Source organism: Camarhynchus parvulus, chromosome 7, assembly GCF_901933205.1.
Source record: "Camarhynchus parvulus chromosome 7, STF_HiC, whole genome shotgun sequence".
NCBI lineage: Eukaryota > Metazoa > Chordata > Aves > Passeriformes > Thraupidae > Camarhynchus > Camarhynchus parvulus.
In genome coordinates, this window is record NC_044577.1 from 30946942 (window position 1) to 30974752 (window position 27811).

At 40.5% G+C, this 27811-nt stretch overlaps 1 protein-coding gene across 7 annotated transcripts in view; it reads right to left on the reverse strand.

The window, feature by feature from the left end:
* The window catches only part of NCKAP5 (NCK associated protein 5), a 378350-nt gene that overhangs the window by 309424 nt on the left and 41115 nt on the right, over positions 1-27811 (reverse strand). For all 7 annotated transcript variants that reach the window (XM_030952067.1, XM_030952070.1, XM_030952063.1 and 4 more), the window contains one exon: positions 22587-22715. In XM_030952067.1, the coding sequence (XP_030807927.1) occupies positions 22587-22655 (69 nt within the window). In that variant the 5' untranslated portion in view covers positions 22656-22715. The remainder of the gene's footprint in view (positions 1-22586; positions 22716-27811) is intronic.

Sequence of the window (27811 nt, forward strand, 5' to 3'; positions counted from 1 at the left end):
TAATGCAAGCAGACAAGACAAGCCACAGTCTGATGTATCAGTCCAGAGAGAACAGGAACAGATAGATTTTCTACAAACAAGCTTAACCCAAAATAAATATAAAAGCATCTTTGTTCTTTGAAACGGCTCTCTCATTCATACTATTCATACTTTTTTTAGAAATTCTTGGTTTTAAATTAGTGTTTTGAGTACAGCATATTCCTCTGGCCAAAAGGGCAAAGTAATTGTAAAGCTGGTACATTTCTATTAAAAGTACAGCAGCAGCTCTTCCCTCCATCCCATGAGCCATGGAAAGGAGAGCAGATCAAGGCACGTGGCTGCTGCACCAGATGGTGAAACAATTGTGCCTGGTTTCTCCCCTGGACTGCCCTGCTTCCCTCCATGCTGCTTCCCTTGCTGCTTCTCCTATGCTGCTTCAGCTATTCTGCACACAGTCCTCCCACTGGGGAGGATGGAAGTTTGTCAAACTATTGGTAGTCACTTCTACCCAGAAAATAGAAGTGACATACCATAATGATACCCTGTCCTCCAGAGCACTCTTACAGCATTGCAAAGCACTTCAGCAAAGGTATAAACATCAGGCTGAAAACAAAACTGAGACACAGAATTAGCCACACTAAAAAACACAGAAATCACTGAAAGCAGCCACTGGTTACCACTTTTCCTTTTTCACTTCCATTTTGCCCATCATCTTTGAAAAGTTATGCCAGATCTTGCTTTCTCTGGTTGTTGGCTTGCAAAGAATAATAAAATGCTGCAAATCACTCTCCCCTCTGGGAATCACACAAGTAATAGTGTGGCTTCACAGCATTACAGAGCTGAATAATGAGGACAGATAAGGCCAGGGCATGACACCAAAATCCAGCTCCTGATCCTTAACCCTCTAGAACTGCAGAAGTACTAGATTTCATAGGCAGCAGGACCACCATTATCTTCAAATCTGACCTCCTGAATAATGAAGGCCACAGAATTTCACTCAGTAATCCAGTCAGAGGAGGAAACTAATAAGGGATGCTTGATTCTGCCTGCTGAAGTAGCTCTTGAGACTAGTTGTAAGGTTAAAAGGAGGGTATCTACTGGCTGCTCCATTCCAGACAGTAAAAGCTAGGTTAACTCTATACTGTCCCTATCTAAAAATGGGCAGAATTTGCTTACAAGGCTTTTTCCTCATTTATCAACTCTCCCAGGCTGCGTCTACATGCACAGAGCCATTGCCCTAAAGCCCTGAGCTCTGACCAGCTCTACAGCAGATTTGCTCAAACCTAAGTCCACAGTCCAGCCCAGTCGTGGAGCCTTCACCAAGAGATGATTTCACCATCCCCCTTCCAATACACACTTTTTTATGCTCTATTTTATATTTGTTTGTACAAACATATGCTGTGAGCTCAGAAAGTCTGTCAGCAATTCACAGATGGCCACATTCAAATAAGCATCTTTGATAGAGATGCAAGGTCTGAATAAAGATGTTAGAAATCTCTAATATGACTTGAAGCATCTCAGCTTGGTAATGTGAAATCTGGGTTAGCCTCGTGCAGAGACAAAGGCCAGCTGCCCTATGAATTCAGTCTTACATTCTGAATTATTCTAATTCCTGACTTGTTTGGCAATTTGGGACTGATAGAATATGCAAGAAGGTTGCCTGACAGTTGCACTTGAATTTAATGCTGTTTCCAGATCTAATAGAAAATGCCATATAAAGAGGAGTGTTTACCAGAGTTCTCAGGCCAGACCCAACACCTGTCTGTTTTCCAGGGTAACTCATGATGCCTGTTTGTTATCAACAAAAGTAAACCGTGTGTTATTCACAGTTACAGAGAGAGCAAAATACCAAAACATTGCTGGGGGTGCAGCCCACACTGCCTTTTCTTACTGCTGCTGTACAGTTCCATATTGCCTAGTAACATCAGTAGGGAAGGGAGACAAATAGAAAGAAAACAGTCTGAAAATAACTTTAGTGTGGTTTTTGTATCTCAAGTACTGGAAAAACAATGTTTAAAACTTGCTTCTAAGATTACTTTTATCCTTATTTCATAGAAATTCAACAATGCCAAATGAGCAGAATGAAAAACAAGAAAACAGTAATAGCATCAAATTTACAGCTGAGAAATCACAGTAAAACCCAAAGCATTATCTCCTTCAGGAATATTCTCCTTCAGGAAAATATATAACAGAAGTGTCAGTGCCAAACTATCCAGAACAGGGGCCAATTTATCATATGAGAAGCTTCACCACAAGCTGCAATTTGTCTGTATTTCGAGCAAATGAACAGTAGCCCATTGCAACAGATGCTACCCCAATTATGAGCCTCTCTTGCAGAGCTCTCCTAATTCCCACCTGGACGGCTTCTTCTAAGTCACTTCACTGTGGCCAGGCTGGGCACATTTGCTGGCTACAGAACCAGCAGAGGAGTCCAGTCCCAAAACACCCCATGTATCCCAAAGTTACAGCGAGGATATCCACAAGAAATCAAGACAATCCCACAGCTCTCACCTCCCCTTTTCTGCCCAGGCGCCAAAATCCTCCAAAACCCTGTGGCTTATAGTGTCCCACATCCTCCTGCAGTTTGGGAGTCACTCCTGATAGTGCTGGTGGTTCCTTGACAGTCTCACTTTTTCAGGGGATTCCTGAGAAAACCATATTTCACTTCTTTTCAGAGAGGCCTTGATGATAACTGGTCATGCCTCAGGCATCCTAATTTGACCAAACGATACATTCCACCATATATCAAATGTGTCTCCTGTAGAACTCACAGGCTTGTCCTCTGGAAAGTTGTAACTTAATGATATTTAAAATACTGCATTTACCTCCTTTGTGTGTGTGGAAATGCTGCAGCTTGACAAAGGTGGCTTTCCTCTCTCCATCCTGCGCTGCGCAGATGCCCATTTGGCAGCAATTGGTTTGGGTCAATGCTTTATTAGCCATTTGTTTGCTGCCTGAAAGGCCCCACACAGATGCTGGGTGCTTTGTTTTCTTTTCCTGATTGCTTTCACACACGAAGCTGTTAAGCACATGCTGATGGATCAAATGAAAGTATCACACACCTAAACTCTTACCAAGCATGCCAGGTGAGGAGCTCATGTAAATGCCTGCTTTGTTCAGTGGTGCCCATGCCAACCTGTCACCTCTGCTTGCAAAATAGTTTGAGTGTTAAAAACCTCCAGTCCCAGCCCATCTGTGCACCTTAGAATGAGGCTCATTCTCCAAATAATCCCTACTTAATTTATATTTTGAAAACTTTTTTTAAAAATAGGCGCAATTTGAAATATATCTTCTCAAACTATAGTGGAATTACTGGCAAATAATAATCTCTACAAGATGGATTTAGACATAATTTTTATCACTTTGCCCTCCCATGGCTCTTATTGACAACATGGCTTAAGCTCATCAATTCTGGTTTAATTATAGGCATGTTGAATCCAAATACTAATTTCCATCAAGCATTCCATGGTTTCAGCTGTAATAAATTGATATGTTAAATAAATATATTAAATAAATTAGATGCAAAAAGCGTCCAAATTTCAAGCTGTGCTCATTTACTTATTTACTCTATCATTAGAGAAAAAAATATTCTGAAGTGCTGTACTTGTCACAGACACTTGAGAAAAACTCAGGTTTAATACAAGTGCTCACAGAAATGTATTTTGAGTGCAATTTCTCTTCCTGCAGTTCCATCTTTTGCAAAGCTGAACGTACAGCTTTTGCAGCAAGGACAGTCATTGTCTCTTTGAACAAACAGAATTCATTCAGTGACAGGTTTATTGCTTCTTTACCTCAGAAATATTTCCTACAGTGGGCATCATAGAAAACTGCAAGAAACCAGAACATTAAAGGTGTTTTCAGTTGCAGGGTATGGGATTCTACAGCTGGAATAGTATTTGATAAAACAATGCTCTCAACTCACATTGTCATGTCCAAGAACACTCAGATGCATGAAATAAAATGGCTGGGTTCACTAGAAAAATCGAATTTTGTTTCCTGCCAATATTTTCGGTTGACTAAAGCATGGCTTGAATCTTCCTGACATCATAATTTCATTGACTCTCAGGATCTGCACAGAACTGAATAACTCTGCTTGCTTGAACTGTCAATGTTATTGCTTTAAAAGTTTATGGAAGCAAGGACTGAACTGTAAATTTGACAACATATACAAGGATACAAAAGTGTTGCATTTAAAAACATCCCTCAAAATCCTTTTTCAAAATGGCAGGATTAGGGACAAAGGTCACATTTTTGACATTATTTACATTCAAGTTGCTCAGATTACTTATGGGAAAGGCAGCCATGAGATTTATACCCACAATCAGGCGTGATTGCAATATGTGTTCAGGTGAAAAGGTAAGAACAGCTCCAGTGAGGTAAGAGCCTGGGATGAGAAATGTTGGCTACTACACACGGCAGCATTTCAACCTGCAAATTACCCAAACATAAAGAGTTAAGAATCAATCTAAAGTCTCTCCCAAAATATTGTATTTTCCTCCCCACAGCAGGAGAGGAACTTCAGCATGAGAGAGCACTAAATCAGGGAAGAGACAATACAAACTTTAGATGAACAAGAGATTTCAAGAGGTCTTAGAGAAGTTAATTCTATTTCCCACTAGAAAATGAGGTTTCTTACCTGACTGGAATACGAAAAAGCAAACTCTGAGTGGTCTATCCTTGTACTTTCACTGAGTATAATTCACCTTATCATTTCTCTGGCATTCCTTAAATCTGATTTCAACAGGTGCCTAAGCAGCACTGCCACAGAGGCTCTTGAGAGGTCTCAACAAAGCACAATAATACAATGTTGTACCGACCACTGTAGAGTCAAGACTCAAATTCAAATATATTTCCCCTGCCTTGCCTTCCCTGCCTCCCATCAAAGCTGAGTATCAGTAAATGAGAACAATATACGCATTCCTAAGACAAACACTGGCATTTAAGTTTCAGGTGAGCAAATCCTCACCCTCACCCACTCTGCAGTTTTGAAAAGCTGAACTTCCACGGCAGCAAGTCACCCTCAAAAACATTTGTACCTCAGAAGCATCACAGGGTACCCATCAGCAGCAACTTATTTGAAGGAAGAGCTGAAAGCAATGTTTGAATAGAAAAAAGCTGAGGCTGGGCTGGGGATGTTTGGTAGGGTGAGTCAAACCCTATTCAGTGTCACAGAATATCAAATTCTAACAGTATCTGACTTGAAAGAGATTTGAGGGGTTTTTTGTTTAGGGTTGGGGTTTTTTTGTTGTTGTTTTGTTCTGTATTTTTTAATAACCTCACATTTCTTAAAATAAAAAAGCACAAAGTGTCCAATTAAGTAATCCTGAGACTATGAAACAAGCCAGGTACATCAAGAAAATTCTAATTAACACTCATCTCAGGCTTCAAATCAAGTGTCAATTTGTTCCTCTTTATTTGAATTTATTGTAGTCAACATTAGTTAAAGCTGGAGACATTTGTTCTCTTCCTAATGATATACACATAACTCCCACTTAAATCCCCTTGCTCCTTCCAATTAAGAACTTCTTCTGAACATTTCAGCTAGAAGGCTTATCTGGCATAGATTATTCACTGTATCATATGGATTCAGATTCTTATGTCTGGAAGCTCTTTAAAGCAGCAATTTGTTCTTTGTTTAGCGCATTTTGCAGTGTATGGTGCTAAATAAGTTTAGGGAGTGCTATTCACTGAGGCATGTTTATGCTCAGTGGATCCAGCACTGCCTTGTGCTTTGTTCTTTCAATCTGTGCAAACTCCCTCTCGGATGCAATGTGTAAAATCCAGGCTGCCTGTAAATCAGCCTGGTTCTTAAGGAACTCTTCAGACCAAGCACACAGAAATTAGCAGCTCTGAGGAGCACTGCAGGTGGAAATGCAGCACACATTATACCACCTTGCTATTCCCTAAGTACACACAACAAGCACCAGCTCATGGCTTGTTCCTCTGCACAACTAATTGCCTTCTTTGCCACGTGGCTCTCACACATCCTGTGTCCACTCTGGGAAAATTTAACACCAACTGAGCAACCAAGCAACACTCAGTGCCTTGATTTCTTCAATTCAAGACAGCTTGTCCAAGTTAACCATTGCATTGCTTCATTATTTCTTTACTTTTCAGCCTTGTTGAAATGAACTTTAGAAAGCAAAAAGAGTTTTATACCTCTGAGTGTTGGAATAGGCTTCCCCCATCAATGCAGAACACATGGTAATTTGAAAGCATCACATCTATTTAGCTCCCAACTCCACCCTGGGAACTCTCAGGCTCTCAGGACAAGTGAAACTGCGGCAGGGTAAATGTCTGAGGGAAGTGAGGGCACTACAGGTCTCCCTCTTTTCCCCTGCAGGAGCCCAAGAAGGCCTTGCTGGCCGACTGCACATGAACATGGCTTTGTCAGGCCAAGCTTTTGGTCAAGAAAAACAGCACCATCCAACAAGGTGTGTGTCCTTCCAATTCAGACAAAAATCAGGGGGCAACTTTGCAGATTTCACCTAGTACCACTAATTTAAGAAATGCTTTCCTCCAATAAACTATAGGGAATCTCCTCAGTTTTAGTTAAATATTACAGTTGTTGAAGAAATGGGTTATGAGTAATTTTCACTCTTTATAAGTTTTCCCTCAAGGAAATGGAATTTTAACATAACACATTCTATATCTTGTGTGATACTCATCCTCTTGACTCATACATCAGAGGAAGGGATGTTTAGATAAGATACCATAAGTTGTTACGAGAATGGTGAAGCCATGAACTGAGGCATGAAAATATTCATGCTCTCAGTTGACTGATACATGAGAGGACTTGCAATACCTACAGATTATAAGATATTTGAATCCAGACTGAATCCCTAGGATGATTGGAAGGATACTTACACTGAGCACTTGATTTCTGAAGTTGTTATACAAACCAAGCAATCTGTTCAAAACACTGAAAAGGTTTAAGTGCTTAAGCTATTGACACTTCTTCCTCTGATGGAGATCCATGAAAACCAGAGAAAAGAGTATGCTGATGAGATTTCCACTCACAAAACACAGAAATTTCACAGGCTCCTGCCTTCACCCAGACCAGCATCAATCTGTAGAAACCTCACCACTTTGCCCTTCATGGAAATGCCTCAAAGCTGTCCTTACATAACTTTAGCAAAAGGAAATATTTCAGGTTTCTAGTCTGTTGACCTAATTTTAGTCACACCTACTTGACTGTTCAGCTCTTAATTACAACTGATTCTTACTTAGTATAAACTGAAATAGTTTGATTATCATCAGTGCCGACTTATATCACATAAAAGCTTGGTTCACTGACTTTCTTAAAGTGATGCTTGATTTACTTTGAAGCATACGAGGGTGAAATCAGGTTTTGTTTCTCCTTTACGTTGAAGCTTCAAGTTGAAAGCTAATTTTGAAAAGGAGACTGACAGAAAAATTCTTCTGTAATATGTACATTTGCAGGAGAGTACGTGTGCTGGTTAGCATTAAACTTTATGGTCCTTCCCTCCTCCTGCATGTCTCATCCTACCATAACACTTAACCCCCTCTCCAAATAAACAATGACTGGTTCAGGTTGCATGTGATCTCACAGTTGCTTCTGGTGCCCCTGGGGCACCCTAAAAGGTATTTTATACATGTATATTATGTCAAAGAACCCCTTAGGATGGAAAGCACTTTTAAGATCATCAAGTCCAGTTGTCCACCCAGCACTGCAAAGTCCACCATGTACCCAGATGCCACTTCTGCTTGTCCTTTAAATGCCTCCAGGAAAGAGAGGCGACTCCATCACTTCCCTGGGCAGCCTGTTCCAGTGCTCTATAACCATTCTGGGGACTTGTGCTTTAGACCCTTCACCTGCCCCATTGCCCTTCCTCAGACACACTCCAAGACCTTTCTTTTAGCCCATGGCCCAAAAGTGATCACAGGATTTGAAGTGCAGCCCCACCAGTGCCAAGTACAGGGGGACAATCTCTGCTGGCCACACCGGTGCTGAACAGCGGCTCCCATCTCCTCCTGTTTGTTGTTGTGGGCATCAGTGTAGAGGCTGTTGATCCCATCACCTTTGTACCTGACAATTGTCAGGCATTTTCATGGTTTCTAAGACATCCCCAACCCTTGTGCATTTGCTGCCTCATGGATCTCCATCCTTAACCTCCATAGAGCCAGCAGACTGAAGGAACTCTCCAGCACACCATCCCTCAAACATCTGTGTGTGCCTCCAGGCTTAAGTCTAAACACATCTTTATATGTTCCCTATCTTGCCTGTAGGGATTGACATTTTCATAAAATTTTGCCTATGTTTGTACATGAATGCAAATAAGAGCAAGTTCAAAGCCCAAGCAGCGTGCTTTGTATTTTAATTTTGCATTGCATTACAGGCAATGATAAAATACCTATCAGTCTCCAGTCCTGAAATTCCAAACTCACACAGTCCAAACAAGACAAACAAGAGTTACAAGTCTTCTCCTTATTTATTTGTAACAAAATGGCAATTTTTTTCTGCTACCTTTAGAAAAGATGCATCTCTGGGTTGAAACTTGAAACTTCTATCTCCAAAAATCTATGTTTTAAGGTATATTACAGTGCAGGGTATTATCTTGAAATCAGGCTCAAAGGAGTAAAAGTCTTTTTTGAGAGAAGCCCACATCTTTGAGTGCCACTGAGGACACAGTGGGTAAGAAAGCTGCAGGCTGTGTTAGACTTCCCTTTCCGTGGCCTAAAATTGTTCCTGACCCCAGGATGGAGTAGTGAGTGATACTGTCCTTGACCCAAATATCAGCAACACCTCTAGTCAGGAATAGGCAGAGAAGTCAGCCACGGCAGCCTCCTTAGAAAGGGCTGGTGTTGTGTATGAGACAGACCCAATGACACACGTGATGCCCTCACTCATTCTGCCCTTACAGCACTGCGAGCTCCAGGGGTGCTGGAATTGACCACCTGCCCTGGCCACCCTCTGCAGGGAGTGGAGACTCAGATAAACAATGAGCATCTTTCCAGTCTCCTCCCACCCCAGCAGGATTTAACAATTACTCTGAACAGTTTTCAAGAAAGCACTGGTGCTCTCTCCTTTATGCAAATGAAAGAACATGGAGTATGTAATTACCATTTGGAAGAAAGAAGAATCTCTGCTGAAAAAGAAACTTGTAGCTACAAAAAACAGTGTGAAAAGAATTTAAATGTACTTACTGTAAACCTGACTTCTTAAAGTTTTAAGGAGTTGGTACTATTCTTCCATTAAAGTATTTTTAAAAATCATCTCACATCTCTAAAATACCTAAAGGATTTTGTTTTTAATTAATCTTAATGTTTAAATGCATTAACTAATATAATTGCTCATTTCAGAAAATTAATTCTGCACTCAAAGAGTGGATGTTGCAATTTTGGTGCTATATAAACTGTTCTTTATAGATAGAAAAGTAATTTTAATGATTATATCTGCATTAGCAAAGTTTTGACAGATGGAAAATACTTTGATCTGTGCATAATTACGAATCTTTACTTCAGTTTTATAGGTAAGGATGAATTTCTGCAGCTAGCAGGCCCCTGTAAAGCATATCTTTGTAAATGAGATTTCTGGACAGGTGAAGGCACACTGATTAAGGTTTTCAAAGGAACTGGTGAGTCAAGATGTTTGAAAGTTTTCAATGTCCAACTTAATGGGACCCGTGTTTCAAGATTTCCAACATTCCTGTAAATAAAGCACCCAAAGAGGAATGCCCAAAGTAATACATCTGTCATTAGTCAATTAACAGCCAGCAGAACTAAGCAATTATAAATCAAAATATTATGATCATAAAACTGGTGAGTGCAAAAAGGAAAAAAATCCTTTGAAACTCATAACATCTGTCAAAGGAAATTCCCAGGTCACTTAGGACAGACTCTGAAGGGAATCAGAGTTTCTGCAGCAGAGAGAAGCAGCAACACTGGACACCAGCAGTGCCCAAGTGCCTCAAGGACACTGAGGGAGGGTTGTGAGACAACCTCTGCAGTGAGGTGTTACATTCATTAAATCCATTCATACCTCACAGACACTGGGATAGTCCAGGATATGGGCACATGGGGAAGGAAGCACAGTTACAACCGTTTAGGTTTAAACAATGTCACATTCCAACATAATTCACTGCCTTGTACAGGTGTGGTGTGCTGATTTCAGACACATTTAACTGGATGTCCTTTGGCACATGAGTGAATTTTGCACAAACTAAAGAACACCATGTAGCAGCCAATCTAGGAGGCTGTGAACCAGCTAGTGCAATAATTCAACCTGTGCTGTTATCCAGACATAAATCAGACCCTCTGTGTCCTGCTGAGACAGCAAGACCTGAGCTTTTCACGGATTCCTATAGATGAAAAAAAAAAGAAAGCCTTGACAATGTCGTTGATGCGGTGCTCAAAGGAAAGCTTGAAGTCACAGATGAAACTGAGATTACAAAGTGGTTGGAAAGTATATAAGAATCCCATCAAACAGAACCACACAGGGAAAAGGGCTAGGAGGAACCTGCTGTTTTGCCAGTGACAACCAGCATGATTCAGTATCACAAGATAATCCAATCTACAAAGACACAACATGAGAGAAATCTCCTGTCCGACCCTCAGTAAGAGCAGGAGAAACAGGCGGGACACACTAGCTAAAAAAAAAAATATTTGAATGGAAATACCTACAGAATAAATGGAGGACATTAGCTTGATTTTTGTCTCATACAAAGGTACATCAGAACAAATCCATTGAGTTCCAGAGTTCCAGGCATGTCAGAGACATGAATGAGATAAGATGCAAGTACTTGCAATGTCAGATTCTATCACCTTAACGTATGTGGAGTGTGCACTTTCCTGTCTGAGATGTCTCTCTCTAATCAGTGCCACTGAAGTTTCTTCTTAGTGGAGTAAGGCAACAGATAGGCTGGCTAAAGGTAAAAACAGCATCTTTTACAGCTTTAGCAAAGCTGTTCAGGAATTTTCTATAGATTACTCCAGAGGAAACTGCAGTTTCCACATGAAAAATCAGAATTTTGGAAGGGCAATGACAATGTAATTCTTAAAAAATAACAAATTTCCTCTAGGATAACAGACCATTTCTCATTTCTGGGGACAATTTACATTACTCCAATGCACACACTCATGCCCCCCTTCTTCCTATGAATCAGAAACTTTTTGTTTGCACACTCAAATGTGGTGCATTTAAGGCCGTAAAAGATGGGAGAAAGTAAATTTACTTCAGGAGAAGATATTTTCAACATTTATAAGTTTAAAAAAGGAGTAAATTTAATTGAAACCAAAATGTCAAAGCACTAGAACAAATTTCCCAGGATGGGAAATTCCTGGGAAATTTCCCTGTTCTGATCCAGTCTAATGTCTGAGAGGAATTCTGCATTACACCTCTCAGTCATTTAATTCAAGCACTTGTCTTCCAGGAAAGGCTTTTAATGAACAGGTATATTTGAATCTACTTACAAAGCAATAGAAACAAAATCATTGTCTTCAACAGTCAAATCTTGCTCTTTTTGACAAGGACTGCAATTTATGCTGTAAAAACTTTGAAAGAAGTTGAGAATTAAATTGTGCTTCAAAAAGCTCTCTCAATACACTGTGTAGTAAATAATACACTAAGACAAAAACGGAGTGGCAGGATTTTCAAGAGCAATGTCCCATATTTTTACATCACCAAAGACACATTGGAGCCTTCTGAACAGTTACACTTTTGTTTGGGATTCAGTGCAAGAAACCACTGCCCTGAAACCTGATCATATTGCAAGTCATCTTTGCCAAAACTCATAAATTCAAGCACAGAGAAACATATTGGGTGTCTGGAAACAGTGGAGGTAATTTTTCCCTTCAGACCTACTAGAGATTTTCACTATAATGAAAAACTCTAAGGTATCATTATAGAAATAAGTTGGGAAACTGTTTCACAGCCAAAATTACTTGGATCCGCTTTATACGCTGGGAAAAATACCCATTGAAATCATAAAAACTCTCTGGATTTACACTTTTAGCTTCCCATAAAGCCAGCTGTTGATACCCAATTATTTTAAATGCCTTGCAATGATCCCAGCTCATTTCCTATCTGGGTCACACAAGGCCCTCCAAGCCAAAGCACACAGGCAGGCTCAGAGGTGCAGGAGCAGAGGAGGGAACGAGCTGCCAGCAGAGCCATTCCCAGCAATTAGAGCTCAACAAGCACCTACAGACTCCTCAGAACAGAAAAATGCCTGGAATCGGGGTGCCTACCCTCAAATATCTCTGCCTCCAGGGGTCCCAAGCAAAATACATATTTACACTGCAGAGTTTTGCATGGCTCTCTTGACAGCATGAAGCTGAACATTTTCCATGTGGAAGACTTAGCTGGTTCTTTGGCAGCTTGGTTTTTAATGAGGAAACACTTATTCCACAAAGGCAAAACACACAGTGATTTAACTGAAATTTTCAGTAAGGCACACTTTATCTAAAGATCAAAATTGTAAACTTGTGAAGCAAAACATTGTACGTCCTCAGTTTTAGTGTGCATCTTCTATCACAGCTATACAATTAAACAAGTAAGGGGACCAACAGTGTATATATATATATATATATATATATATATATATGTATATTTTATATAAGAACAAAAGAGAAGTGTGTATGTATCTATATATATGTATATATATAAATAAAATATGAACAAAGACAGAATTTTCCAGCTGGAACTAAAATATAAAAACCTCGAAATTTTTAGCACAAGCTGGAAATACTGGTTTGCAAACAACTCAGAGCAATAATTTTCACTTGAGGTTATCTCACACTCACTGTAGGTGGACAAAATTAGCAAAATTCAAAACATGAGTAAAAGTTGACCATACCTACTTGTAAAACAAAACAATCTGGAAATGTCTACAGATCTTGCAAAGATTTATTTTGTTCCCTTTGTATATTGGCATGCGCACAAGCCTGTGAAAAGAAATTTAGATTCTCCTATGGATGTAACAATATTCAAAATAGAATGTTTTAGTGGATGCCATAACTGACCTAGCAGGAGGTAGATTTACTATTCATTCTTGGTCTTGCAGGGTAGGGAATTATGTCAACACTATAAAACAACACAGGGCATAATTTTTCCTTTCTCTTCTCCCTAGGATTGTATTCCCCTTGAATCAGGCAACTGGGAGACACAGAGGAACTAGTGCTTCTCAGGATATGTGTTATGCTTAATTGCTGAAGGCATGAAGCATTTTGAGAGGTTTGTCAACAAAATCCCTATTTAGTTAACCCCAATCTCTTCAGATCTCTTGTTGCAGGCAGCCTTCTGTTCTTAACATCTGGGCAGGCAAAGCGTCCAATTTCACTGCTGCTTTGGGAGCTTACCAGAGCTAGAGAAGGGTCCCCAGAACATCCATTTCCCTTGGTGGCTGCTTATCCCTGGCCATGCTGACACTCAGCCTTCGTGTCACGAGGCACATCACCGTGTGGCACTCAGTGTGGTGCACACTCCCCCTAAATCCAAAGCTCTCCCTGAGCTCCCCTCTTCAGGGCCTGGGCTGACATCTGTCACAGCTCCACTCTGTAATAGGTGGGGCAGGGCAGAGGGACAGAGCAGCCTGAGATCACAGCCAAGATCTCAGCTCACAGCACTGGAGCTGCTGTCCCCTGCCTGCAGCCCTGTGCTTCAGGGAAAAGGCAGCAGCAGGAGGAGGCTGCTGAGCTGGCTCTGCACCAGAGGGCAGGCACCTGCCAGCTCCTCCCAAAAACCCTGGGGAGCAGAGTGGTGTGCACACTGCAAATCATCAAACTCCTCCAAATCAAAACGTGGGGTTCCATCCACATAACAACCCACTAGCAAACAGTTCCACAGCAAGACTTCTCCTTAATGTGTCCCAAAGGAGAAAGCCAAGCCCCAGCACAGTTGTCTCCCCTGCACCAAGATAAAACTGTGACTTTTTTTCTTCCAAGCCCTGACATCTGCAACTATAAATTATCACAAAATTCACAAAGTTCAGTTTCTGGAGTTCATCAGCTAGAACACTTAACACCCTTTATTTTTGTAACACCCAAATTGTCTATTGTACTGTGCTGAATTTTCATTCCTGAATAACTCTCAAAATTCATGCATTTATCTCTTGCGTTTTCCTTCATTTTCATTTTTAGTTCCTCCTCTGCAGCTAAATCAGGGTCTTTAAAAGCTTATTAGGAGTTGTTGAGAATTTAATACTTTAATGTCAAAAGTCTGACAGTGAAATTACTGAGATTCTGCAGCAACATAGGCCAATTTCCCAGCTTTTTTAGAAGGCAACAGAATATGATTGCCCTCTGTTTTTTCCCAGTCCATCTGCCAGCTAATTTGCAGGCCCAAGTAAAACCATCTTTTCTGTTCTTACTTTTCCTTCACTTTTGCATCCAATTCTGTGACAATGAACAGGGGTAGATCAGCTGCATAAATTTCTTTTAAAGCTTCTATTTTAACCTTCAAGCCTGGTGTTTGTCACTTTAAGTTTATGCGCCAAAGACATGAGAAAGCAAAAGCCAGCAGTTTGTCAAAGCATGACCTCTGGGGACGTTTCAGCTGTCACCATGTCACCCTATACACCTATTGATGCAACTTTTGATGTGGAGCAACAAATGGTAAACAATTCCTCTCTCAGAGAGCACTTCTGCCTGTGTTGGAGTCAGTGCTTTTGATCAATAAACCATTGAGGTATATTCCAGTAGGAATATTATTCGAAGTTTTGCTCAGGAACAACATGCTCCATGCACTGTTTGTTTTCAGGGCTGTGAGTTTTTTATTTCTAGTCTCTCTTCAAGCATCTCTCCACTGCTCACTGTTTATCCACCTCTCCAGCTCCTGAAAAGGATTACTGGTTTCTATTGGTGTAAGCTTTAATCAAAGCAATAGGCCACTGTCTGTATCACCATAAGAACAAATTTCAGTTCTTTCTGTGGCACTAGTACCTAACAGAACTGAAATTAATTTCTTCATGTTAGACCTGGCACTTACTTCTAACATCATTCCCTAGGTCCACTGAGTCCTTTGGATCTCACAGCCCCTGTGTTTCTTAATTATGATGTAAGGTTTGCCAGGCTGCTCCAGAGTTTATAAATGTGACTTACAGTAACCACCTGCTGTCAGGAAATTCAACACTTTACACACTTCATTTTCAAATCCCTCTTCTGCAAATGCATTCCAAACCATCCATCTCCACCACTGCTACCCAGAAGTGCCACTATCTCTCTTAGTGTAACCAGTGACTGTGCTCTTTATCCAAGCTGATGTAGATTCTACAACTAGTACCTTAGATATACTGCTGTGCTGGTAAGTGATGTCCTTAAATCCACGCAGACCACAGTTCCCCACATTATCCCTATTACTGGTATGATAATACCAACCCTAAACATTGCTGTCCCATATCAGTGGTTTCTCTTTTCTCCTCACCTCTCAGCAGTTTCTGCTGTAAACTGACCCATTCAGATGGCTCTTTTCTTCTGCCTAGCACACCAGAGCTCTTGTCTCAATTTTCACTTTATTAAAAATGCAAATGCAGAGCTGTCTGTGCTCTTGGCACTATATTTATAGATAGTTCCGTCTTCTCAAAGTCCAGGTGCTAAAGGCCCTGGGTGTGCACAACAGAATCTGTCCTTCTGTTTAGATAGATTTTACACCCTCAGCCCCCACTGGGATTTTCTTTTTCTACCAAGTTCCAGTCAGATTCTAGGACTGTCTATTATGCAGACAGTTGATAGTACTTCATCTGCCCAGTCTGTGGATGTCCTAACTGACAGATTTGCAGAATTGTGTGATACTATCCTTGTCATGAGGAAGATGTAGAGGGGTTAGGACAAAATGATCTTTACCAACTCAAACCATTCTATGATGCTATGAATAGATTTTTCTTAGAATTCTGTTTACTGAGCCCTTATATCAATTTCATATCTTGTGGTTTTCCTCATGAATGTGCAAACCTTCACCTCTGCAGGTAGCAATACAACCTGTACTTGCGCTTCACTGCTGTTCTTCCCTGTATTCTCTTCTAGCTCAAAATTCCACACTTGTCACCTTTATTAAACTGTTCTCCCTGAGTTACTCTCCCTCTGGATGCACTGGATGTTAGGCATGCTTTATCTTGCCTCTGAAAAACACCAAAAACTGTTTGTTTGAGGCTCACATTCTGGGTGCATTTTCCTTTGCTGAACCATAATTTTGCAGTGCCAGACTCAACCCTGGGCATGGGCATTTCTATGATGGTCTAAGCAGCTGAACAAAATTCTGCATTATAAATTAGCACACAAATCAAAATCCAAGTTTTGAGAGGACTGAAAGTACTTACAGACTCCAAAGGTATTTGGCAGCAGCTTTAGGTGGGAAAAAATATTCAGGCTACAAAAGTTAGAACATTAGCCAACATCTGACAAGGCAGTATTTTTAATGCCACCTTTCATTTTGAAGTGCTGGATTATGTTATGGTGCACAGTGATGTCAGACACGCTGTGAATGTCACAGTCAACTAGCAAAAAAAATACCCAGAGCTATTCCCAGAATTTAATTCCCAGACGTGAAGGGTTCCCCTCCTGCCTTGCTGCTGCAGCAGTTTTCCCAGCTCAGCTCCAACATCATGTTCTCTCTGACACCTTTCATCTGAAGATATCAAAGCAAGCCACAGACTCACGCTAATAACAGACTATTCCTGGAATACTTATGAGGTAAGAAATTACTATAACACCCAATTTATTGACAAGAAAACTGAATCAGAGTTTTGTTAATGAGAAAACTGAATTAGAAATTTATTTAACCGAGTTAGGAATTGATTAGAGGTGACAGATGTCAGACTTAACCCCTGAATTCCTGGCTCCCAGCCCCAGATAACACATACACCCTTCTCAGCAGTCTGCAATTGAACTCAGTGGTTTTGCCCATGCCACCAATCCAGCTGCAGGCAGCTGAAGGTATTCCTCCCACGCCCCAGAGCAATTCATTACATTACACTCTGCCCTTATTACAACAAAGTGGTGCCATTAAAGCCCATCCTACAGAGCCCCACAGGAGCGTGTGACCAGAATGAAAGCAGCAGGGCACAGTTCAGCAGCCACCACTGAAGCACTTTACCACAACTTGCTTTCAGAAGCAAAAGCCTCATTTTAAATAAAACAAAAAACTTCTGCTTTGATAAATGCTGGCTGCTTCAAAAAGATATTCTGTTCTCAAATCTCCCCAGCTAGATGCCACCACAGCTGTAAGGGTGAACCATGTGTGTAGTCAGGCTGGGAATTATCCACATAAATAAAGAGCACAGCTTGAAACATTGACTTTGTCCTGATCAAAAGGGCCTGGGAGGCAACTGGACAGTTTGGATCAAGCAAAGGATAGGGCTTTTATTATTTTCAAAGAACACCCCAGTGAATAGAGTAGCCAACGTGGCCCTGGTGGCAGTGATATGTTCTAACACTCCCCTCATCCCACACAAATTACTTAAAAGCTTGTATTTGGGTCTATTTATGGTTTGGGATTTTTCCATTTTTCTTTTTGTTTAAGACCTTTGTAGGGAAAACCTGAAATACAATCAATCCTTTCATGAGACCTTTTAATATCATTGCCTGTCTGAGCCACCTCCCTCACATACCAAATAATAAATTGCAAATATTAACAAAGAAATCTTCTCATATGTCTTCATTTTACCCATATTAAAAAAATAGGTGCCTAAATTCCATCAAAGTACATTTTTTTACTACGAATTTTCATATTAATTTTCTTTGTATATTCCGACCTGAAATGAATAAAGGACACAGAAAAATCCCTATCCTTCCTGTTTTTATCTAGTTTCTTTCACTAGTTATTTTCAACTGGTTATACTTAAATGCAAGATTCAACAGGAAAAATATTATTCATGAAAAAAGCAAACCCATTAAATATTCACACTCTTATGCTTTGTAAAGCTGTTCCATTTAACCAAACTTAAAGGATTTAAGGATTTAAGATGCACAAAGCAAAATGTTCTTCAGAAAGAACTGTTTCTCTTTTAAAAGAAAACAATCTGACATGGGTGTTACATGACAGCCAAGCAACATATTCCAAATAAATGCACTCCTGAAATATTATGAATTTTGCAGTTTGTTTTCATGCTAAACAGAAGTACTGTGGCAATAACAGCAAAGACTTTGGTCTTGACTTCTTGCACAGCAAACCAGAAAGATACAGTTTCATCTTATTCTTCAACTGTTGTTTATCTTATAACCACATATACAATAAAATATCCTTACAAATGTCATAAAAACATGACATATGCAGATCTGTTATTTAAAACAAAAAAGATTCAATCTTTAGTTCTCCTTTCTCAAGCCAACTTGATTTTTAGAGTTGTGATGTTTGGAATCAATTTGCAGAAGAAAACTTTATAAACTCAAAATACAGTAGCATCACTTGTACAACAGATGAGACAATAAAGTAGTATAAAACTATATTGAAACTGTAAAAGGTATATCCTCCTTGGGTGGTATGTTTTGGGTTTTAAATGCCAGGCAGAAATTACAAAGATATTATTTTCTATAACTGATCTCATAGGATTACCTGTGAGAATTGTTACGAAGTTAGTATTTTCTAACTGTTTCACCTGAATGCAAAGCCATAAAATGTCAATGTCACTGCAGGCTTACCAGCTTTGCCTGCAAATGTAAATAAGTGGGTGTGTAACAAATGTTCAGCATGGTGCCAATATTGGAAACCTACAGAGCAGTAACAGCCATTGCCTATATTGGAGATTTCTGGAATACCACCTGTGATATTATGACTAAAAGCTGATAAAGATCCAATTTAATTGAAGCTAACAGCAAGATGTCTCTTTCACCTGGGCAGCAGTAGCAACAATTCCTCTGGCTTTTCTTTACAGTGGTAGGGTTCTAGAGCTTGTTAAACTCCATGGTTTCAAACCACTAACTTCCAGTAAAGCATTAATTATCACTCACTAAAAAAACTATGCCCTATGAAAGACATTTTATGAACATATTTGTGCACTTATGGTTTTTTAATTTTAAAACGTTTATTTGCTCTCATCGTAAAGCTTATTTCCCCAAGACACCACCTGTGAGGGGTTGAGTAGTACAGGAAGTAAAACTGAGCTCTTTATCTGAGTGATCCAAAAGTAGTTACTGTGCCTGTGGTGTAAGGAAGAGTGGTTTAATAGCTATGGAATTGTTCCCTGTTTGAAGGTTGTCCCTAACATGGATCTTTCTTATCTGAAGCCTGAAACTTATTGTTTGATGGGCAGGCCTGAATACAAAACACTGATGGAATTTATGGTCATATTTTGAAGGCCCAGATCCATATCCTAAGGAGAGAGAAGTCATGTAGTTTCTTCAGAAATACCTCTTTCCTCTTCTCACTCTGCCATCAAATACCTTCATAGCTTCTATATTCAGAGTCTAAGAGCAGAGGAAGTAAGAGGATCTTTTTTGGTTTTTTTAACATCACTATGCAATACTTGTAGATTAAATCATGGAAAAAAACATTCCAGAAGATTACAATCTGATGCAGATGGGAAAAGCAGCAGAGCCAGGCAGGGTAAGGGATGTTATCAGAAACGCCTATTTGTATCTCATGGTCCAGAGTGCAAAAGTAGAAACATATTTTCTTTAAACACCCAGAAGTTAGAATTCTTTCTGAGATATGAAAATGCTTAAACTCTCCACCAAACAAGGAGAAGCTGGATTTGAGAGAATCAAGGCCAGATTTCCCAAGCAGAGTGTCCAACCCTGAATGCCTGACAGGTTAAACACAAAACATCTGGGAAGAGAGAGAGGACAAGAGAGACCCAACTACTTGGATGAGCACGGGACTGGACTAAAGCACGGTGCTCAAACAGAATATGATGATACAAGGGTAAAGAAGATAGACATACGTGAAGGCAACAATTGAGAGGAGTTATGATGGAACAGGAATTTGGGAACAACAAGGAAAACACGAAGAGCTTTGCCTTTCCTGATTCGATTTCATGGAGTCACAAGGCAGCCATGTGACTTACTACAGGCTGCTGAAGGCACTTGAGTCTCAGAATGTCTCTTCCAATTTGTTATGAAATAATAGCTGGGAATAGACAACAAAGTACTCAAAATTTTCTAATTAACTGTATGGATGACACTCTCAGATCTAGTTACACATGTTCTGCTCAATGAAAGGCTTCACAGACACAGACCTGTGACACCCCAGTACAGCAAATGGATGTGTGCCCTGAAACTCAACAGGTGACACAACCTGTAAATGCCACCAGTAGCAAAAGATATTGCTTTACAATGGTGATGACAGAATGATGGGTTTATACATACAAAATTTTGAAGTATTGCAATATTTCTTTCCCTCAACACATTTCCTTCAACACTTTCACACCAAAATGGGTTAATCAGCCACAGAACTTCAGCTGCCACACGTTGGCACTAATTCACTGCCCTCAAGCCAGTGCTTGAAGCCTGATTTCAGCTGTGTGCAATCTCCCATCCTACTTATCCCTTGCTATAGAGGAGGGAGAGATTATCACCGTCCCTTACAGCCACAGTTTCTGTTTCTCCTCCAATGAAGTCCTTATGGGTGCTTCAACATGCACATAGCACTGATTATAACACAAAGCACTTTGGATGGTGCCACACACACAGTATTTCCTATGTCACTGACAAATGTCTCTCTCTACTCTACCCTTACTCACAGGGAAGGGTAAGAATTAGATATCGTGCCCTACCTTGGCTATAAATCAAATCCAAATTTCCACTAGGTGGGACTGGAAGCCAGAAATATCTGGTTCCTTGCTCCCATCCCCACAGCACATTACAGTCACCTCAGAGAAATGAAAGTTTCTATCTTAATACCTTTAGTAAAGGCTAAATCTAGTCCATTACATCAGTGAGAACATTTAGGCGAGAATAGTACACTAAGGAATGTCTTTATGCAAAATTCACAACTGCTAGCATTTCCCTTAGCTTTCAGTACCCAGTTTCTATGAGAATTCTTTTCTCCAGATAAATATTGACAGTCTGTGGTCGATTGTTTGGATCATAGCAGTCCATTTTAGCTGCAGGATTTAGGCTGGAGTCTGTTTTGGGGCTGTGTATGCCTAGAACCAATAACAGAGGTTTAGTCCCTGGGACTAAACAGACTTCTGAGCCTACAAAACCTTTCAGATTTTTTCTGTCTCCGGGTGTATTACATGAAGTTGTGAGTTCATACCAACCCTTATTTCTCTGCCCACAAGCTAGAAAGAGTTTTAAAGTGCTGGGAGCACGACCTGACCTGCTGAGTGCATGCAAGCCGAGAGAGCAGATTTTGTTGCAGGCTGAACAACCTGAAAACAGTCACGTCTCAGTATCAGAGCCCTGAGCTGCATGGCCTGAACAGGGGCAGCTTAAACAGCTCTGCCTTAGGGTCCTGAGCAGCTCAGAGAATTCACCATTCTTCACTACTTTTATTTCTCTCCAATTAATTATATTTTTCTGAGAAAAGGGATGTAATTCATCAGCATAAGAAGTGGTGCTAAGAAAAGGACAGAGCCCTTTTTAAACATTCTCTGCACATTTCTTCAGTAGCCACCTGACATTACCTGAGATGCCTCGTAGCTAAGGCCTGAAGGAGAGGAGCAGAGTCCTTAAAGGGGTGGAAACCTGGGAAGGTGGGCCTGCTCCGCTGACCCCAATAAAGAACACAGCAGGTGATTGAAGAGCATCAGTGGATAGACTGAAACCTGCTGAGTCCATGTTCACTGCTATTAGCATGTCAGTGGGCTTTACACTTTGTGGGGATAAAAATCCCAAACCACAATTTTAGCATAAGATGAAGAAAACAACACAGTTGTAATAAGGTTTAAAATTCAGCTAATGGGGTTAGCACAGGTGTGACATTGCAGGCAAAAGGGCTTTGGGGTCCCACACTCACTACCTCTATGAGTGTCAAAGAGATGACACAGGTTTCCTTAGATCTCTCAGCTTTGCCTGTTTCAGCATTTGCAAATTGTCATGCTAAATACCTGACATGGGCACTTTTATCCTCATACACAACTCTTCCACATCTATGAGCATTTTCTGGCATCTATGAGCATTTTCAGCATACAGCTCTAAAAACTCCTTGTTTGTCTCAGTCATCCTTTGAAAATATTAACTGAAAAATAAATCTAGAATACAATCTCCAATGAATTTAAATCCTAGGTAAAGCAAAAGCAATTGTTTTACAGCATGTGGCATTTATACTTCTCTTTCAGTAGATTGTTTAGAGTAGTTTACAGATTTGCTATGGTGAACACATTTGTGCTGATATCCTGATAAACATTTCTGACAGACGACCTCAGCCACTTACAGCCCTCATATACTAAGAATGGAGCAACACAGGATGATCCCACAGAAGCTGAGTAGTATTTTAATAAAAAATCCATTATAATTGTCTGGATTCCTTCCTTGTGCAAATTCAGTGAAGTCAGAGACATGTTTCTATATGATGACAAGTTTCTACCTAGGATGTCGTAAAATTCCTCCAACACTTTTTGTTGGAGAATCTGAATAATCACAAAATGTTTTGATATTGTGACAAAGAGATAAACACCTTTAAAATATATGTAATTGTGAGTATTGTCTTTTAAAAACTAAATTTTTATGACAAGATACATTCAGTAAATGCAGCAAATATTCATTCTTACCACAAGACTGCTGTCCAGAGAAAGTCTTTTCCCAAATTCCCTTTTCTGTAGCTGTCTTTTTTTCTCCATAGCTGCAGTTATTTGTTTTCCTTTTGATCGACTAAAAATGTCAGACTGCTTTCAACATCACTGGAAGAAAAAAAAATAAAATATTTAAATGCTTATTTCAATATCCTACTAAACTGTTACTGTCTTTCATCATTAACTTTGTAATAACCCAACAGCTAATAACTTTGTATTTCTAGTAGGCTGTGTTCCAGGAATAAATGTTCTGTGCCAAAAAATCTAAACTCTCCAAACAGAAATATTACCAATATGTTTGGGTCGCTTCTCAAAGGCAGAAGGAAAAAAAATCTGCTACAACTGCCTTTAGCATTACACCCATGTTTCCATAGTCTTTTGAACTGGGCAGGGAGCTGAATTTGCAGAGCCAATGAATTACCTGAGGCTGGGCAGGGGGAGGGAAACAGTTTGTTTCACATTAATTGCACTCCTCAGTAAGCCCTGTTTGTTGGCACATCTGTGCTGCTACTGGGATGTACAAATTTTGGACCTAATCCTGAAGAGTTCTAAAAGCTTTCAACTCCCATTATCCTTAACGAGACACAAATGCCCTCAGCACTTTCCTTACGTTTTTAAGGTCAAAGACTCCGCTGTAGTAATCAGACAGTCCCACTGCCTGTACAGAACAGCCAGGGAATTCAGCCCATAAAGCTACCACAGAGGGAATTAATCTTTCCAGTTTTGTAGAGTTTGGTAATTCCTGGCCAGTGGTTTCTACTAAAGCCAAGCCACAGCTTACAAGTAACAACTACCAGTTCTCTTCCTAAATGTTCTTGTTGCTGTGTGAAAGTTTCAGCTTGTATTTTAAGGTATGTATTGTTTGTGATATAGGAATATGGGCAAAGTTACTGAATTTATTTGGGATTTTTAGAAAGTAGTAGAATGATAACAGAAATCAGATTCTAGCCTAAATTAAGGCAGGCTGATAGAGAACCATGCACAGAAGTTTTCTCTTGCATCTCATGGCGACTGTATTTACTGTATCACATTTGATACAGTAAATACAGTCACCATGACTGAAAAACGAGACTTGGAAAAGAAGATGTGTGTGTTTCTGATCCTTTCTGCTGGTTGTGAGCATCGCCTTGGGTCACACACAGCCAGGTGATGCACAGATACCTCTGCTGCAGGGTAGCACAGCTGGCGTTCCCAAAAGCAGCCTTGCACATGCCCTCCAGACACATTTGCATGCCTGTGGATAGACTCGGCTTCTCACGCACCTGTGAACGATCCCATCTGTCGCAGTGGGGATATCAAGCGGATAAAACCTTCACAGCTCTTCCCTCAAGCTGACCCCAAATGCTCTGCCATGAGGGCACACAGGAGCCTGAACGTGGGCCAAGCACAGGCTGCCTGCAAGGAGAGCAGGATGCCCCAAGCCCAGCTGCTGAAGCCAGCGGGAATCCAGAGCACTCCCAGAGGTGCACTGGGATCATTGGGAATGGAGCGGGCATCACACTGGGACTGCCCTTTTAAAACACTTCCTTTAGCCCTGAGTGCTCCAGCTGGCAAACAATGCCGTGGTGAATCCAGCCCTCTATTGAACAGCACCTGGTGGTTCCTATGCTTCTTTTGTACTTCTGGCTTATGCTCATGCAAGACCAGAATTCAGGCCATTTTCTCCCAAACAGATAGAAGTTAACTACTCTATATATTCATCTAAGGAATACATGCAAAGAGAACATGTACCTACAACAGTAAGAAAATCTGCTACTTCACCATGCTCATTGCAGCCTTTTGGGGTTTTCTTCAGGTTTACTTACGAGCCCTTGCTTGCTTTTTTGTAGCTCCAGCCCTAAAATGATACATGCTATTTAATTCAGCTAATAAGGAATCTCAATGGTGTGACATCACATAATTCCTATTGTTTCCTTATTAGCGAGCAAAAGAAACATTGCAACAGATTTAAACAAACACAGCAGCAATATATTACACTGTTTGTGTGATTAGGCTATAAATTAGCAAACGTCCTTATGTAATCATTATATCATTCTCCTGAGCATACATCATGCCTGAAGAGCATGACTTGCACCAAGGGAGACTTTGCTGAGCACAAAACCACTCAGGAATGAGCTAGTGAGAGCTATAGCTGGAGCCAGAAATCCCCATGGAAGGTCAAGGACTTAATATGAGTTAAGTGCCTGAAGTTTCTGTCTGCAGGTATTTAGTGGAGCCACCCCAAATTCTAGTTCAGAAGTAAAAACAGGAAGGATTACAAAAATTATTCCTACAGTTAACAGGTTGCCCTGGGCACTTGAAGTGCTAGTTACTGTAGCCATAACTAGCACAGCACAAGGACATACCCATGTACTGGTGCAGCAGCTCCAGACCTGCTGGCTCCACTGCTTCCCCCACACACACCATGGGAGCTCCCAGCTCTGCACATTACCTTGAGCAGGCTGTCACACATCTATCTCTCTGAAGAGTTAACCACCTAAGGCTACGCACACAACGTTTTGAATCACAGGTAATTATCAGACAAGATAATACAATACATCACCTGTACCAACATATGTTGATGCCTCAAAGTACCCATCTCAGGAGGCCTTTAAAGAAAAATGATCATCAGAGTGAAGCACTTAGGAAAAACAGAACAAGTTTCCATCTTGGAACGGTCATTTTTGTGCATCATACTGCTTGTCACAAAGAAGAAACGGCCCTCCCAAGTAAATCTCTCCTCCTCTGAGACCAAACAAAAGCCTAACAAAAACTCTAAATGGAGCTAACACGTCCACTGGGAAGCTCAGCAGAAGAGAACAGCTGTCCAGATGCAACAGTCTTGGAATGCCAAAGTGATGAGAACTGGTTTGCCCAAACATCAGAAATACTCTTTTTGTGTTACCAAGAGAACAGACTGTAGAAATGTACCTGCCTTCCCTGAGCAATTTGCTTGTCAATATGTTTGCAGCAAAGACCCCAGTGATCAGCACTCAGACCCTGATGATCCCATTAACTCAGTGGAACTGTGAACGATTGCAAAGTCACGTCTGATTTATGGTGTCTTCACCCTTACTGCACTTAGATGTGTATATTCCTGAACCTTTGGGGGCTCATCTTCCAGTTCTTTGTGCAGCAGGAAGTGTTTCTGCTGTAGGACTCTTCCCTAAGGGGAATTTCATCTATGTTGAGCATATGGGGGCAGGCACTTGGTTCAGAGCACTCAGGGATGAAGGCTGCATCCCCAAGAAATGCATGGGGATCAGTCTAAGAGAATGCAGGTCCCAGATGTTTGCCCAGTGTTTGCACTGAGCTCAGGGCTCAAGGTTTTGTATGGACACAGAAAAAACTCTCAGAGGAAGACCCAAGTGTGATCTTGCTTCAACAGGGTATTACCATGACTGCTGAGGAAGCCAGCAAGCCAGAGGCATCAGCTTGATTATATATCCTAAAGTGCAGTATTTTTAGTACTCAGTACAAGAATGTTCATTATTTCAGGAGATGGCTTGAAAAGTATGCCCTGGAGAAATAGTGTGATTAACACAGAAAAGCACTCTCTAGAATCTATGAGAGAAATTTCTTGGATTATAATACCCTCTTCATTTCTAGCAGTAACAAAGGATGATTGATGTATATTGCTTTAGCTGATGAAAATGTACAACATCATATTCCTCGGATAAGCATCCAAGATATTTTCAGGCAGTTTGAAACTGCAGTCAGATTTCAACAGAGTTATGCCAACATATGCCAGCTGGTAACTAGCATGCAGTATATCTGTTTGGTAACTGGAAAGGGACTGTATTTATTTTTCTCTTACAGACATGTATAAATTTAACAGTTAAGACACATGACAAAAATGACATCTCTGCAAACCAGCACTCTGTTGTTTAAATTCAAGGTAGATACAATGCAGCCTCCCCATTCTTGGCTTTGCACAACTTAATGCTGCCAAAACGCAAAACATCCCTGGGGCAGCAAGGTATTCCCTCTGAGCAGCCAGCTTGTCTTTCCCAGGTGTTAACGAGAGGAGAGGATTTGTGGTTTGTGGAAATCGAACTGTTGGGTAACAGAATGAGGCCAGAGTTACACAGTGATCACCTTTAAATGCTTTTTCTACTCTGTTAGCCCTGCTTGCTTGACAGCCAGACTTTAAGACTGAGAGAAAACAACCAGAACTGGTATTATCCCTCAGCAAAGAGAGTAATATCACTGGCATAGGTCAGGAAGCAGCAATGAGAAAGTAAAGATTGTCATCGAAGCAAATGTTGGAATGAACAGGTAATCTAAAGGTGAAAGATTTTATATCTCATTACCAATCTGTGGAGTGATTCAGTTTCCTAGTAACTTAATTGAATTGAGTCTGTCATTTTGCAGCTGGGTTTCTTTTGCCAGCTCTGGTGTTAACATCAATGTGCACGCACTGGTGTTTGTTGTGGCCTTTGCAGGGAAGGTATAGTCAGTACAGTTTATAAGGGCCTCCCAGAACTGGAAGGAAAAAAAAGATTCCAGAATAAGAGTTGATGTTTGTTTAACAGATCAATGTCCAGCTCTATAAAATCACTACATTTATCTTGCTAGGCATAGGCCTGTAAAATATATTAGGTTTATACTAGTGAATTTGATTCTTTCTCTTGGTTGTTTTTTGTTTGGTTTTTTATTTTGGAGGGGGGATGTTGGAATTTTTTTTCCTCTAATGGCAGAGTATTCAAACCATTCTGCCTAGTCATTAAAAGGCAACTGTGAACATGGTTTCATTTCCACACCCTTATCTCTCCCCAACGTGGTATTTAGCTTGGTCTCAACTTTAAGTGACAAAGCAGAAAAATAATTCCTAAATTCTCTCTTGAGTTGCTGTTTCAAAGTTCAATTCTTGGGAAATAGAAAACTGCAACAACATCAGCACTTCTGCAACCTGACACTTAGCTAAACGCCTTTTGTTTTGCCCAGTGTATTTCACAGCAGCACTGTGGGCAGGCCCTGCCTAATGCCAAATACTGCCAGGTATTTGCTGAGGCTGGTCAGCAGTTCATTAGCACTAATGTACATGTCATGCACTCACACCCAGTGGATTAGGTTGCTATTTAGATTAACAAGCTGCATTTTTGCAGACAAGGAAGGAGAATGTGCCATGTGCTAGCATTAATGAGTTAATTAAATTAGAAAAATTCCAACGCAGGAAGCTAAAATGCTTAGATGAGTAGAATATTATGGGAATTACAAGACAG